This window comes from Dama dama, chromosome 12, assembly GCF_033118175.1.
Source record: "Dama dama isolate Ldn47 chromosome 12, ASM3311817v1, whole genome shotgun sequence".
NCBI classification, from domain to species: domain Eukaryota; kingdom Metazoa; phylum Chordata; class Mammalia; order Artiodactyla; family Cervidae; genus Dama; species Dama dama.
Window position 1 is genome coordinate 87,038,102 of NC_083692.1, and position 15,922 is coordinate 87,054,023.

The 15,922-nt window shown below is 36.2% G+C and overlaps 1 protein-coding gene and 1 long non-coding RNA gene across 4 annotated transcripts in view; one reads left to right on the top strand and one right to left on the bottom strand.

The window, feature by feature from the left end:
* Nucleotides 1-15,922, top strand: part of LOC133067438 (uncharacterized) — a 59,719-nt gene that overhangs the window by 25,228 nt on the left and 18,569 nt on the right. The window lies entirely within an intron of this gene.
* Nucleotides 999-15,922, bottom strand: part of IQCH (IQ motif containing H) — a 228,544-nt gene continuing 213,620 nt past the window's right edge. The window contains exons 20-22 of the mRNA XM_061158509.1: nucleotides 11,027-11,088; nucleotides 6,206-6,314; nucleotides 999-1,167 (exon numbers count right to left, since the gene is read on the bottom strand). Coding sequence (XP_061014492.1) covers nucleotides 1,081-1,167; nucleotides 6,206-6,314; nucleotides 11,027-11,088 — 258 coding nt within the window. The 3' untranslated portion in view covers nucleotides 999-1,080. The remainder of the gene's footprint in view (nucleotides 1,168-6,205; nucleotides 6,315-11,026; nucleotides 11,089-15,922) is intronic.

A 15,922-nucleotide genomic window follows, 5' to 3' on the forward strand; every position in this document is an offset into this window, starting at 1 on the left:
CTAATTAGTCTACTTCCAACTATAGCAAAACAAAAGCTGACACATACACACACAAATGTTAATTGTTTTGCAGAAATTTAGCCTATAGCTGAGGCAGAGTTAACACATTATTGAAATTCCATAGGTAATAAATACCCCTCTTTTCCTCAACATACTCAAATAGTTTTAAAGATATAAAGGTCATTCTTTAAAACAACTCTGTGATTTTTGTGACTTGCATATTTCACCCTTCAGTTAAGCTGGATGATGTAGAAATACTTTCAACAGTTACAAAGCAAGAGTGTCAACACTGCATAATTTTAACACTTTGCCCTTTAAAAGGTACTGTTGAATTAAGCTTGTAAAAATCCTACTGCTGTATTAATGGAGAGCTAGAGAATACAAATGTTTATTCAAGAATGAGGGCTGAGTTACATTGTTAAACTAAGAGCAGATGCTGCCACCTAGATACATTCTGATTCTTTATTTAACTAGATGTTGGCTTATTTTACTTTTTGAAAAATGGCAACAACAGACAGTAGTGGCTTGGCACAATAAAAATACAATGAGTGACAAAAGATCACTTTACAAATCCCTAGAAATGTAATTTTCTTGGGGAAAAAGAGACATTTCCATTTTGCCAAATAGAGAGGATTAAGCCTTTATTCAATTTTTTACATGCAGAAGACAAATTATTCTTAGGAATAGGAGGAGAAAACTTTATAGAATTTATTTTTTTTTTAAAGCTTCACAATCCTGAAGTTTATAAAGAGAGAGATGCAGAAGTGATATTAGTAAGACTTGTAACTTTCTTGATAGCTTATTTCTTCTTGTGTTTGGGAAGAGGAAGAGATTGATTGAAATGATAACACAAATAGGTTTTGGTTTGATAAGTAAAGATTACTTAATAAACAATTTTTAAAGAAAGAATTACATTATAATCTATTCTGTTACCCTTCCTAGAAGAGAAAGCAAACTAACTTTCCCTTCCTTTTATTCCTAACAGAAAAATGAATGTTGCCCATTTTTTGGCTTCAGATTGGAATCCAAAATCAGTAAAGTGTTCCAGGATCATTCATTTATCAGGTTTAGAGAGGGTTTTTAATGTTTGGACTGTAGGTTTTCTTCAAATCTCAACTTGTTTTCCTCTGTTACTCCTAGAATGGCTTCAAGGTCATCAATGGCAGTCTGTAAATGAACAATGAAAATAATATTTGTTACTTAAAGACCTCTTATAAGTCTTCCATCCAGTCCCTCAAGCATTTGCTCCTTTTTGAAGTTAACTATGGTTTAGATCAGTTCTGCTAGAAGTGTGTTCCATTAACCAGCAGCCATCTATTAATTGTTGGTTATCAGTCTTAACGGAATGGGTTAAAAACTGAGAGGAAGAACTTGGAAACCTTTATAGAGATTTTTGTGTCTATTAAATATAATAAAAAATGGACTTCTGTTTAATATGTCTTTGATTTTTTTCATTTTATTTTTCTAGTAATTCATTTTTGTTGTATTTCACATATGTATTGATGCATAATAGATCAGAAAAAATACAACAAACAGGTCCTTCATTGCAGTTAATTTGAGATGCCCTGGTCTAGTCACCCTAAAAGGAGGACTAGTAGACTGATGGGAGCATTTATTTCCATTGATTTGGGGAGGAAAAGTGGCACATTTCCCTGCATTTAGTTTTTTTTTTTTTAATTGAGGTAAAATTCACATATCATAAAATCCATCCTTTTAAAGTGTATAATTCAGTGGGTTTTAGTATATTCATAAGAAACCATTATTCTATGTTATTCCAGAACATTTTCATCACTTGAGTAGAAATTCAATACCCATTATCTGCCATTCCACATTTTCTACCTCTCCTACCTGCTGGTAACCTCTAATCTATTTTCTATCTCTATAGAATTGCCTACTCTGGACATTTCATGTAAATGAATCATAAAATATGTGGCCTTTGTGTCTTAGCATAATGTTTTCAGGGTTCATCCATTTTGTAGCATGGACCAGAACTTAATTTCTTTTTTATGGCTGAATAATATTTCATTGTATCTGTTATCTATTTCTACTTTGGTTGTTTGCACTTTAGGTATTATATCTAAGAAACCATTGCTAACCATGAGATCATGAAGATTTATACTTAGTATTCCAAGATATGAAATATTATTCATTTAATATGATATAATGGAATTCACCTATTTATCTGTTGATGGGTATTTGGACTGTTTCTACCTTTTGGCTCTTATGAATAATGTTTCTATGAACACTAATGTATGTTTTCATATGAGCATATATTTTCAGTACTCTTGGGTATAAAACTAGGTGTGGAATTGCTGAATCATATGGTAATTTTGTTTAACATTTTGAGGAAATATGAAACTATACATGGCAATGACACCATTTTATATTTCTGTCAGCAGTATATGAGGGTTCCAGTTTCTCCGTATCCTTATCAATGTTTGTTATTATGTCTTCTGGATTGTAGCCATCTTAAGTGTGTAATGGAATCTTGTGGTTTTGATTTGCATTTCTCTAATAACTAATGATGTTGAGTGTTTCTTCATGTTTTTATTGTGTATTTGTATATCTTCTTTGACAACAATCTATTCCAGTCCTTTGCTCACTTTTTAATTGGGTTATTTGTTTTTCTGTTGTTGAATTATAAGAGTGCTTTATATACTGTAGACACTAGAGACATCATATACATGATTTGGAAATAATTTCTCCAATTCTGTAAGTTGTCTTTTCACTTTTGTAAGTAGCCTTTGGTATACACAGAAGTTGTCAATGTTGATGGAATCCAATATAGTGTTTTTATGTCGCTTGATTGCACTTAACGTATCATATCTAAGAAGGCATTGCTAACCACAAGGTCTTGAAGATTTCTACCTGTTTTCTTCTAAGAATTTAATACTTTTAACTCTTATATGTGTGTCTTGAATCCAATTTTACTTAACTTTTGTATTTGCTGTGGAGTTGAGAGGTACAACTTCATTCATTTGCATGTGGATATCCATTTGTCCCAGCACCATTTATCAAAAAGACTATTCTTTTTTCATTGAATGGGCTTGGCACTTGTTGAAAGTCAATTGACTGTAAAAGTGAAGGTTTGTTTTTGGACTCTCAATTCTATTCTATTCATCTGTATGTATATTCTTATGACAGTACCACATATTCTTTATTACTGTAGCTTTGTAGTAAGTTTTTAAAATTGAGAGACCCTCTAACTTTGTTCTTTTTTCCCAAGATTATTTTGACTATTTTGGATCTCTCAAATTTCCAAATGAATTTTAGGATTATGTCGTCAATTTCTACAATAAAGCCAGCTAGGATTTTGATCGGAATTGCAATGAATCTGTGAATCAATTTGGAGAGTACTGCCATTTTAGCAATGTTAAGTTTTCTGTTCCATAAACATAGAATGTCTTTCTACTTATTTAGGTCTCCTTTCTTTTATGCTGTTTTGTAGTTTTCAGCAGACAGGTCTTGTACTCATTCTGCTAAACTTATTTGTAAATATTTTATTCTTTTTTATTTAAAAATTAATTTTAGATTGTTCATCGCTGATGTATGGAGATACAATTGGTATTTATATTAATATATTGATATTGGGTCTTACAAACTTGCTGAATTTATTAGTTCCAATAGGTTGTTTCTGAATTCTTTAGGATTTCTATATACAAGATCATGTCATCTGTGAATAAAGATAGTTTATTTCTTTCCAATCTTGGTGCCTTTTATTTCTTTTTCTTGCCTAACTGTCCAGGCTAGAACGTCCAATGTAATGATGAATAGAAGTGGTGAGAGCAGACATCCTTGTCTTGTTCCTGATCTTGGGGGGAAAGCTTTCAGTCTTGCACCATTAACTATGATGTTAGCTGTGGGTTTTTCCCAGATGCCCTTATCAGGTTTAAGAAGTCACTTTTTAGTCCTAGTTTGTTTGAGTGTTTTGTTTAATCAAGAAAGGGTGTTAGATTTTGTTAAATGCTTTTTCTGCATTACCTTTTTTATTTGGCCTTTACTTTGCTGGTAAATCTTTGTTTACAAACTGAAAATACTTATTAGGCTGTCATTAGGATAGTAGACAAAAATACTACCAAAAACAAATCTATTACACTTTTTAAGTTTTTAAAAGTTATTCCTATTTTATTGAGATTTAAAGTTTTTACCTTTGGATCTTCTACCAAGGGTTAAAAAAAAAAGTCAAGATAACAGTGATTCACATGAGATGCAGAAAACATGAGATATTTAAAAGCTACTTAAGAATATCTGACTTTTGATGATTTTTAAAGTCAGACAAAGGGCAGAGAGAAAAGGCCTTATTTTGTCAATAGCAGTTGGCTCTGCCAACCTCAAGTCCAAGGTTGGAGTCTACTAAGTCTGCATGGTTTGGGGGATAAACTGTGTGCCTTAGGCTGCTATAACAAAACACTGTAGATGGGGTGGCTTAAACAACAAAAGTTTATTTCTCACATTTCTGGAGGCTGGGAAGTTTGAGGGCAAGGTGCTGGCTCTTTCTGTTCCTGGTGAAAGCTCTCTTTCTGGTTTGCAGACAGCCATCTTTTTGCTGTGTTCCCATTTAGTGGGGAGACAGAGACAGAGAAAGACAGAGAGAAAGAAAGAGTGCAAGGTCTCTGGTTTCTTATAAGGGCACTAATCCCATCATGAGGATCCCACCATTATGACTTCATTTAAACATAATTACTTCCCAAGGTCACCTTCTTCATATATTATCATACTGGGGATGAAGAGTTCAACACGTGAACTTGGGAGAACATAGTTCAGTCCACAGCACCATCTGATCCTGACTATTAGCTGTATTTGGACAGACTAAACTGATCACGTGCATATAGGCTCAGAATTTTGCACATCATGGTAACGGATGAAATGATGCTAGCTGGCAGGAACTTAGAATATAAATGATGAGCACAGATCCTTTAGAAAGACCAGTGGAAGTTGATGCAACACATAAAATCACTCTGAAGAGCTAAGCATTACTATCATTATTACTGTTATAGAGGGACTCTTGAGAGTCCCTTGGACTGCAGAGATCAAACCAGTCCATCCTAAAGGAAATCAGTCCTGAGCAGTCATTGGAAGGACTGGTGCTGAAACTGAAGCTCCAACACTTTGGCCACCTGATACAAAGAACTGACTCAGTGGAAAAGACCCTGATGCTGGGAAAGACTGAAGACAGGAGGAGAAGAGAACAACAGAGGATGAGATGGTTGGATGGCATTACTGACTTGATGGATGTGAGTTTGAGCAAGCTCTAGGAGTTGGTGAAGGACAGGGAAGCCTGGTGTGCTGCAGTCCGTGGGGTCGCAGAGTCAGACATGACTGAGTGACTCAGCTGGCTGAGCTGGGACTGGGCCCTAGCTCAAGGAAAAAAATATTCAAAATTTTTATTTTTATCATGCTTTTGTTGGTCTTTCCATTTAAGAGAAAAATCACATGTGGTTTCTGATTGAATCCCTTGAGTTACTTGACCCATTCAAACAAGATGAAGGCTGACTGGGAACCAGATGCACACTCCAGTGAGCAACATCAAGCGTTCGTCTCTGTCTAGCTGATATTTTAAAAATTTTGGTATATGTTGCTCTCATTTTCTAGAGTTTAGAGACTTCTAGTCAATTACACATGACTGGATTTCCTGAAGCAACATCATTAGGTGATGTTTGGAAGCTTCAAAATGTTATGATGATATACCTGTCCCACTTCAGCGAAATGGGGTGGAGCAGATGGCTTACAAATATACTGAGGTTTTCTTCTGTTTCTCCCTATACACGTTGTCCTTCCTGGAATCTCAGAACTTTTCTGGCTCTAGAAACTTAGACTTCCCAGGAATCCTTAGCCAGATATCGTATTATCTGAAATATAGGTAGATTATAGTTAGGATTTTTGGTTGTGACAGTCTCTGTTTTGGCTCCATTGTGGCACTTCAGCGTCACCTTCAACATCAGAGAGCCCTGTTGTCTTGTAAGTTTAGATTTGGAAATGGCAGCAAGTTAAAACAAGTCTACTATATTTAAAGAAAAAGTTTCAAACTATTAAATTTAACTAACAGGTTCAATGGGAACCTTACAATATTGACCCTACATGCTGTAAAATATGTACCGCTTACAATGAAAAAAAAATGGCTTAGCACTTGTTTACAATACAGCATGAGGTATTTTCAGCCCTTGTATAGAAATTAACCAGGATCGTTAGTTAATTAACACCTCACCTTAAAATTGGTCTCGCCTTGCATATTAGGTGCTGATATTTCTTGATGGATGATGAAGAGATTGCGAGCAAAGGTCATGAGGACCCCCTGGAGATCCTCACCGATTGTTCTGTTAATGATATCCAAACAAATGAGTTTACCAACGATTCCCCTCACATGCCTAGAAACAATCACCCTCTCTTTTGTGCCTGTCTGGTGATGGAATTTAATGAGTATTTTCAATCTCACAAGGTGGCAATCTTCAGGGAGATATGAAAGATGAGGCTCCATTTTAACTTGTCAACAAAAAGGATTTGTGTAATAAATATTTTTTATTAATCAACATAGCAGAATGTAGGAATAGGTTCAGTCATTTCTAGCAAAAGGCTACCACTGAGCTAGAACACTAGTATTAGCTCATTTTAAAAATTGTTAGTTTAAGAGAATTGTTTCTGAGTGTAATTCATGCTTAACAATTTACTTGCCTACAGAGACATTGGCACCTCAGTATTCTGGAGATTTTCATCTAGGGTTTATTTTCTATTTCATGTGTACAAGTGATTCCTGCTACTTATGAATGCATCCCATCTATTTGCAGAGGAGAATGTGCCCCATTCATGAATACCTGTCTTTATAAAGCTGAACACACATTTAAAGACTATTTCAGAGAACTTGGAAACCATCCTGTAGAACTAAATTATGGTCAGTGAACATTCCCAAACCACTAGATCATTGTAAATTTTAACTTGGAAACAAAACTCCAGGGTATTTTTCTGGCAATTATTCAAACTTTTTTTTAATCAAAGGAAAAAATAGACTAAATGAATGGATTAATTTTTAAAAATTGTTCTGTCCTGAGGGGGTGAACCTAAAGAGCTAATGCCTATTAAGGAAACTGCAAATAACTTTGGGATTACTTCTTTGCCAGTTATTATCTGTAAAATAAGTCACCTTAGAGTCAGGCTTAGACCCTTTTGGAATGGCTTCCTTACAGCCTGATTGGGCTTTCCTTGGATCAGGTTGGGAGTAGCAATCTTCCCAGTTCCCAGGAGACCAGAGCTCTATGCCCTGCTACTGACTTTGTGACTTTGGGGAAGTTACTTGAGCTCTCTGGGTCTTCATTTCTTTTCTCTGAAATGAAGGAAGTGGACTAGACAAGTACTTCCAAACTTCTTGAGTTATATTCCCCAAATCCAAGGACCACGTACTCCTACCCCTTATAGCTACTGAACATTGGTATCTTTTCTTTTCATAGAAAAAACAATAGCCAAAGGCAAATTTTTGTTGTTGTAGTTCACTCATTAAGTTGTGTTGGATTCTTTGCTACTCCATGGACTGCAGCACTCCAGGCTTCTCTGTCCTCCACTATATCGCAGAGTTTGCTCAAATTCATGTTCAGAGAGTCAGTGATGCCGTCTAACCATCTAACCCTCTGCTGCCCCCTTCTCCTTTTGCCTTCAGTCTTTCCCAGCATCAGGGTCTTTTCCAATGAGTCAGATCTTTTTCAGTGAGTTGGCTCTTCACATTAGGTGGCCAAAGTATTGGAGCTTCAGCTTCAGCTTCAGTCCTTCCAATGAATATTCAGAGTTGATTTCCTTAATGATTGACTGGTTTGATCTCCTTGCTGTCCAAGGGACTCTCAAGAGTTTTCTCCAGACCACAGTTCGAAAGCATCAATTCTTCTGTGCTCAGCCTTCTTAATGGTCCAACTCTCACATCCATACATGACCACTGGGAAAACCATAGCTTTGATTATATGACCTTTGTCGGCAAAGCAATGTCTCTGCTTTTTAATATGCTATCTAGCTTTGTCATAACATGCCTTCCAGGGAGCAAGGAGATGGTTTATGTATCTTTTAATTTCATGGCTGCGGTCACTGTCCACAGTGACTTTGGAGCCCAGGAAAATAAAATCTGCCTCACCCACAGTAGTAGATATAATGGTCATCTGAATGAATTTCATCCATTCTCATCCATTTTATGTATTTTCCACTTTTTTAGAACCTTTTAAAATTTTTAATTGTAGGATAATTACTTCACAAAATTGTGATGATTTTTGCCATACATCAACATGAATTGGCCATAGGTAGACATGTGTCCCCTCCCTCTTATACCCCTCTCCCCCCTCCCACCTTTTAGGCTGTCACATAGCACTGGCTTTGGGTTCCCCGAGTCATACATCAAACTCCCACTGGCTACACGTTTTACATATGGTAATGTGTATGTTTCAATGCTATTCTCTCAAATCATCCCACCCTCTCCTTCCCCCACTGTGTCCAAAAGTCTGTTCTTTATGTCTGTGTCTCCTTTGCTGCCCTGCACATAGGATCGTCAGTACTATCTTTCTAGATTCCATATATATGCATTAATGTACAATATTTGTCTTTCTCTTTCTGACTTATTTCGCTCTGTATAACAGGCTCTAGGTTCATCCACCTCATTAGAACAGACTCAAACGCACTCCTTTTTATAGCTGAGGAATATTCCATTGTGTATATGTACCACAACTTCCTTAGCCATTCATCTGTCTATCCCATCCATTTTAATTCACTGACTCCTGAGATGTTGGTGTTCAATCTTGCCATCTCCTGCTTGACCACATCCAATTTACCTTGATTCATGGACCTCACATTCCAGGTTCCTATGCAGTATTGTTCTTTAACAGCATCGATTTTACTTTCACCACTAGACACATCCACAACTGAGTGTCATTTCTGGTTTGACCCTATTGCTTCATTCTTTCTGGAGCTATTAGTAATTGCTCTCTGCTCTTTCCCAGTAGTATATTGGACACTTTCTGACCTGGGGGCTCATCTTCAGGTGTCAAATCTTTTTGCCTTTTCATACTGTTTATGTGGTTTTCCAGGCAAGAATACTGGAGTGGGTTGCCATTTCCTCCTCCAGTGGACCATGTTTTGTCAGAACTCTTCACTATGATCTGTCCATCTTGGATGGCCCTTCACCACGACAAGGCTGTGATCCATGAAGGGGAAAGGCAACTTTAGAGTCATTAATTTTTTTTCATTTTTTTCTGTTTTTAAATTATGAAAGTATGATAACACATTTACAGGAGACTTGGAAAACACAGAACAAAGTTACATACAGTTCTACTATATTTTACAAGTTTTTAAGTAGATAAATTTAGATTTTTAATTGGAGTTTCAATATCAAACTCTCAAAAAATTAATCGAATGAACAGACAGGAAAGTAGAAGGATATAGTAGACCTGAAGGGTGCTATAAACCAATTCAACATAATTAAGATATATACAATTTTCATATGATAGCAGGATACAAATTCTATTCAAGTTCCCATAGACTACAGATCAGGAGACACTGAACATATCCAGGGACATAAAAAAAAGGTGCAAAAATTTCACGGTCTAAAGGTATTGAAATGGTACAGAGTCTATTCTCTTATCACTGTGGAATGATGTTAGAAATCATTATCAAAAGATATTTGAAAATAGTCCACATATTTTCAAGTGCAATGTGACACTTAGCAAGAGAAATCTTGAGAGTAATTAATTTTTTAACAGTGATTTGTATTTTATTTCCACAAGGTCAGTATGTATTGGACCCTAGGTGCTTCTCCAAATTTCTGGGTCCCATCCAGATCGACAAAATCAGAATCTTTGATTGCGTAGTTTCATAAAGTCCCTCAAGGTGATTCTTACATATCCTGAAGATTGAGACTCATACTTTAAAAAAAATTGTGTGTGTGTGTGTTTGTATGATGCTGAGTCCACACATGGATTCAAGCTCCTCTAGCCACCCCCTCAGCCTCCTCAGGTCCATGGTTCCCAGCTTGGGATCCAAGAAACTAGATGGACTGTATGTCCCCTTACCTATTAATAATTCATCTCCAGAATTTCCTTCATTTTTCCCTTCCTTGAACTTTCTACTTAAATTCCACTATTTCCAGAAATATCCTAGTATAAGTGAAATCAGATGAAGTTATCCCAGTGAAGCCAAGCCACACAAATCTGATGTGTAAGGTTCCCCCTAAGAGCTCTCACCTGATATGGCCTGATTGTAATAAACCCAAACAAAACCCAGTCAACTCATGAAGAAGCCTCTCATTCCTCCAGAGAAAAGCAACACTAAGAAAAGTTTATATTTGTTCATCTTATCTTTTTCAATGTGCTCTAAGTATTAAAAGGAAGGAAAATATAAGATAGAAATTTCCCAACAAATCAGAATGACTTAAAGGTACCAAATAACCATATTTCAAGATATGAATAAGATACAGTTCAAGGCTATGACTCAAGAGTTCTGAGTCCTAGATGAGGTAACAACTTCTACTAGCTCTCCAGAATAACCTGGAGAGAAATTTGCAGGAAACAGGAAAACACAGAGAAACCTCCTGAATGGTGCAAAGGACTCGTAGCATAAAATGTATCTCAAGGAGACTGCATCAGGGCTGGAACTAGATCTGAGGAGAGGCTACAGACCCTGCCTTTTGGGGAGCATCTTGCCAAGTCACCAGAGCATTTTTCTAAGCATGTCAGAATGACAACTGCCCTTCTGCAATCAGGACATCTGAGCTGGTTCCCCATTAGTCAGATTTTGCTGTGGCTTGTAGATATATGTGTTTGAATATAATGTGTTGTTAAAACTAGACTCTCACCCATCGATTCTGGATAATTAATCAGTTATACTAATGAACTTCCACTGACACATCTCAAGTCAATTTATGAAATACTTAAAGATCTAAAAAAAACAAGATAGACTTTCAATAAATCAGCATACTGGTTAAAATGCAAAAGAAGCTTCATTCTTGTTGTTTGTTATAGTCTATTTTCTTAGTTTATTACATCTCTTAGACATACTTCATACTTACAACATTCCCAACCTGTCTCTCTTCAAATTTTCAAATAATATAAAGATAGTTCCTTGTCTGTCCTATAAAATTTGAATGGGAAGAAAAGAAATAGCATATTATGTTGGAAACAAAGTAAAGAAAACGTACTACACTAAAACCACTAAGGCTGATTTGAATTGAAGTCTACAACTAATTGCAAATATTGTGAGAAGCACATTTGGAAAGGCTGTCTCCAGAATATGGAATAGATAGATTCCTGGTCAGTGTTTTCTTTTAACTGAGATTATAATTTACATTGAACACTGTATAAGTTTAAAGTGTACAACATGTTGATTTGATTATCACAATAGCTTTAGCTAAGACTTCTATCTCATCACATAATTATGATTTCATTTTTGTGGTGAGAATATTAAAAATCTAGTCTCATGGCAATTTTGAAGTATATAATATAATATTGTTGACTATAATCACTATGCTCTTCATTAGATTTCCCTAAAACCTACTCTAATTTTCAAACTGCAAATTTGTCCCTTTGACCAATATCCTCCCAATCCCCCACCCACCCCAGGCCCTGGTAACCACCACTCTACTCTGTTTCATTGAGTTTGACTTTTTTTTTTAGATTCTACATGTAAGAGATACCGTATAATCTTTGTCTGACTTTTCTCACTTAGCATAATGCAGTCAAGTTTCATCTGTGTTCTCACACATAACAGGATTTCCTTCTTTCTCATGGTTGAGTAATATTCCATTCTACATATACTGCACCTTTTCAAAATTGATATATAGTTGATATACAATATTATATAAGTATCAGGTGTACAACATAATGATTGACAATTTTTAAAGGTTATACCCCATTTATAGTTATTTTAACATATTGGCTGTATTCCTTGTGTTGTGGCTTATTTATTCTACACATAGTAGTTTGTACTTCTTAATCTGTCCCTGTCTTATCCCTCCCACCTTCCCTCTTCCCACTGATAACCACTAGTTTGTTCTCTGTAAGTCTGTTTCTTTTTTGTTATATTCACTAGTTTATTGTATTTTTTAGATTCCACATTAAGTTATAACAAATAGTATTTGTCTTTCTCTCTCTGATTTATTTCAAGCATAATACCTCTAAGTTGCTCCATGTTGTTGCAAATGGCAAGTTTGCATTCTTTTTTATGGCTGAGTAATGTTCCATTGTACATATATACCACATCTTCTTTATTCATTTACCTGTTGGTGAATACTTAGGTTGCTTCTTTATCTTGGCAATTGTAAATAGTGGTGCTATGAACATTTGGGGTGCATGTATCTTTTCAAGTTAGTGTTTTCTACCCAGGAGTGAAATTGGTGGATCATATGGTAATTATACTTTTAGTTTTCTGAGAAACCTCCATACTGTTTTCCACAGTGGCTGCACCAATTTGTATTTGCACCAACAGTGTATGAGGGTTCTCTTTTCTCCACATCCTCACCAACATTTGTTATTTGTGCTCTTTTTGATGATAGATAGGCATGAGGTGATATCTCATTATGATTTTGATTTGTATTTCTCTGATTACAAATGATATTGAGCATCTCTTCATGTGCTTGTTGGCCATCGGTGTGTCTTCTTTTGAAAAATGTCTGTTCAGGTCTTCTGCCCAATTTTTAATCAAATTTCTTTTTTTTTTTCATGTTGAGCTGTTTGAGCTGTTTATATATTTTGGATATTAACCCCTTACTTGTCATATCATTTGCAAATATTTTCTCCCATTTAGCAGGTGGTTTTTTGTTTTGTCAGTGGTTTACTTTGCTGTGTAAAAGCTTTTAATTAGGTCCCATTTATTTGTTTGTGCTTTCATTTTCTTTTCCAATCTGCAATTTAGCTCACTTTCTGGGTGATTCATGCACATCAAAATTTAAAAACAACTGTTCTCAGAGAAATTGATAGAAAATATAGGGAAGCAGTTTGTTGTGTGAAAAATAATTTGTACTTCAAAGGAAAGCTATATACTATCTATATCACACCTTGATTCTATGGAAGATATTTTACAAGTGACTGAGAAATTCTGTCCAGTCTGGTAGAAGTTCAGTTGATTTTCCTCTCCTGCTTCCCATGTGGAAAAATCAACTTTGCCTCCATTTACATTTTCATTTCAATAGTCATGATCTATAAAGATGTCTGGTTTCTTAAAATTCTTTCTTGTCCTGATTATAAAATCTGCCTAATTCTTCTCTCTTAAATAAAATCTTTATCATGTATGTATTTTTGTATCTGTATGAAAGGCATGATTTTATCCTTTTTGGAACACTATCTTTTAACATTTTTGTCTCAAATAAACAAAAGCTAATGCTGGAGTTGTCCAATAGTGGAAATGGCTGCCCCATGAAGCTGTGGACTCATCACTGGTAGTGCAGGAAAAAAAAAAAAAAAAACTACATTTGGGGGATTTGGTAAAAGATCCCACATACCAGAATTACAACTCCTTATTGACTCTCCATTTTATCAGGAAACCTAGGCATTAGAATAGACAATGGACTAGAATGGTGGTCAATGCTGGCTGCATATTAGAATCATCTGAGTGCTTTAAAAATTTAATGCCTGAAAAAAAAAAACAACAAACAAACAAACAAAATTTAATGCCTGGACCCTACCTCCAAAAATACTGATTTAATTGGTCTGGAGTGGGTCCTGGGTACAGTGCCAGACTAAGCCATACTAGAGCCCAAGGGAAAGGAAAAACATCAGTATATTTTTATTTGAAATATTGATATTTTGTTCATCATGGATTTCTTGAATTAATATTGATTTTAACATTTTGCATTACATTATTAAATTTATCTTTATTACTGAGGAGCTTTGGGTAAGTGCCTCACTTGCCTCTCCCTATTCCCAAACTTGCCTGAACATCTGTACTTTTAAAATCTCACTCAGGCCATTCTAATGGGCAGTCATGGCTAAGAACTATTGACTAGATGATCTTGTCTTGCATCCTTTACTGTGCTGTCCAGCATGGTAGCCACTAGACACGTGGGGCTACTGAGAACTTGAAATATTAGTCATCAAAATTGAGTTTACTGCAGCTTTCAAGCTGTTCTCTTTAGAATAGTGGGGAGTATCCCCGCCTGTCAAATGGGAGATGGGGTTTGTTTCCCCGAGGCAATGTGCCTCTTTTTGGGCTTCCCTGGGGGCTCAGACAGTACAGAATATGCCTGCAATGCAGGAGACCCAGGTTCAATCCCTAACTTGGTACACAAATGTAAAATATCATTACTTTTTGTACTGACTACATGGTGAAGTAATAATACTTCTTTCCTTTTTGGGGTGCATCCTTTTCTTGCTACTAATTTTTGAATCAATCAAGTAGGCTAAGTTATGCTTCAGTAGTTTAAAAAAAAAATCACTAGTTTGTGTAACAAAAAAGTTGGTTCTTGCTCATACTTCATTTCCCACATGCATCAGCATGGGTCTCTGGTCCCCGTTGGTACATCAGAGCTGAAGGAGGCTCCATTTCAGTGTGTTTCCAGGATTTCCAAGGCCGGAAAAAGGACATGGTGACTCATGGAGTGGCTCTTAAAGGCACAGAAGACACACATCACTTCTGTTCATATTTCGCTGGCCAAAACAAGTTACATGGCCATGTCTAACTTCAGGCAGAGGCTGGAGGAAGTATAATTCTGTTATGTGTGTGAAAGGAGGAGAATCAGAACATTTTGATCAGCCACCACGACAATCTGTTGTCCTGAGGAAGTGATTGCTAGGGGCTGTGGGGCCATTTAGGACCATGGCACACTGCCTGTATATGTGTGAGACCAGCCCACCACACTGTCGCAGGCAGTAAACGTGACACTTTTCTCCATATGGCTTTCATTACAAGTTCATTTCATTAGGAAATCAGTGGGGGTATTTTGTAGCATTACAGAAATACCAGGAATGAGACCTACCGAGTTGGTTACAAACTCAGCAATGCTTCCTTCCAATATTCAGCAAGGAAGAATAGACTCATAGGGTGATCTCATTTCCCTTTTTCACCCCTGAGATTTTGGACGAAAAACAACATGTGAAATTCGATGATGATAATGGGAAGAAAAACATAATGTTGAGAATAAGGACTTTTGAGGATTCTTCTTTTGGTAGCGATGACATTGATGTGTTATTAATATTGCTTCTTCCCACATTAAGTTTGATCAAGAGTGGAAATGGGTAGGGCTTCCCAGGTGGCTCAATGGTAAAGAATCTGCCTGACAATGCAGGAGATGTGGGTTCAATCCCTGGGTTGGGAAGATACCCTGGAGTAGGAAATGGCAACCCACTCCAGCATTCTTGCCTGGAAAATTCCATGGACAAAGGAGCCTGGCAAGTTACAGTCCATGGGGACACAAAGAGTCGGACACAGCTGAGCAACTGAGCACACACGCATGGGAAGCAGGTAGCATATGTGACACTGGAATTAGGGTAAGTGATCTTCTTTATAGACTCAGAATAACCCAAGGAGGCAATAAAATTTTAGGGAAGTTATTGTTATACATATCTTTTTTTTTCCTTTGTCAAATGGAGACAGTTGAGGGGGTTATCGAGAAGTTTGTGCTTCTTCAACTGAAAAATATATACCTAGGTGGAATATTTTATTTGAAATGGATCTCAGATTTCTTGGAATAGATTAGAAATAATATTTTAGAAACATACATAGTTAGTGAGAAACAGTCTTTAGAGAGAAAAAGGTGCATGGGAGGTATTCTGATGTAAGAAAAAGAATCATATTTGACTTTATGGACACTTGTGGATTAAGGCATTCCATAAAATGTTTGGCTGTGTGGCCTGGGGAAAGTGCTTAAACTCTTTAAGCACAAATTCCTCACTGTAATATGGTAGAAACAGCAACTTCTTACAGAAGATTAAAGAGATAATAATGTGATAGTGCTTAGCTCAGTGCCAGAACA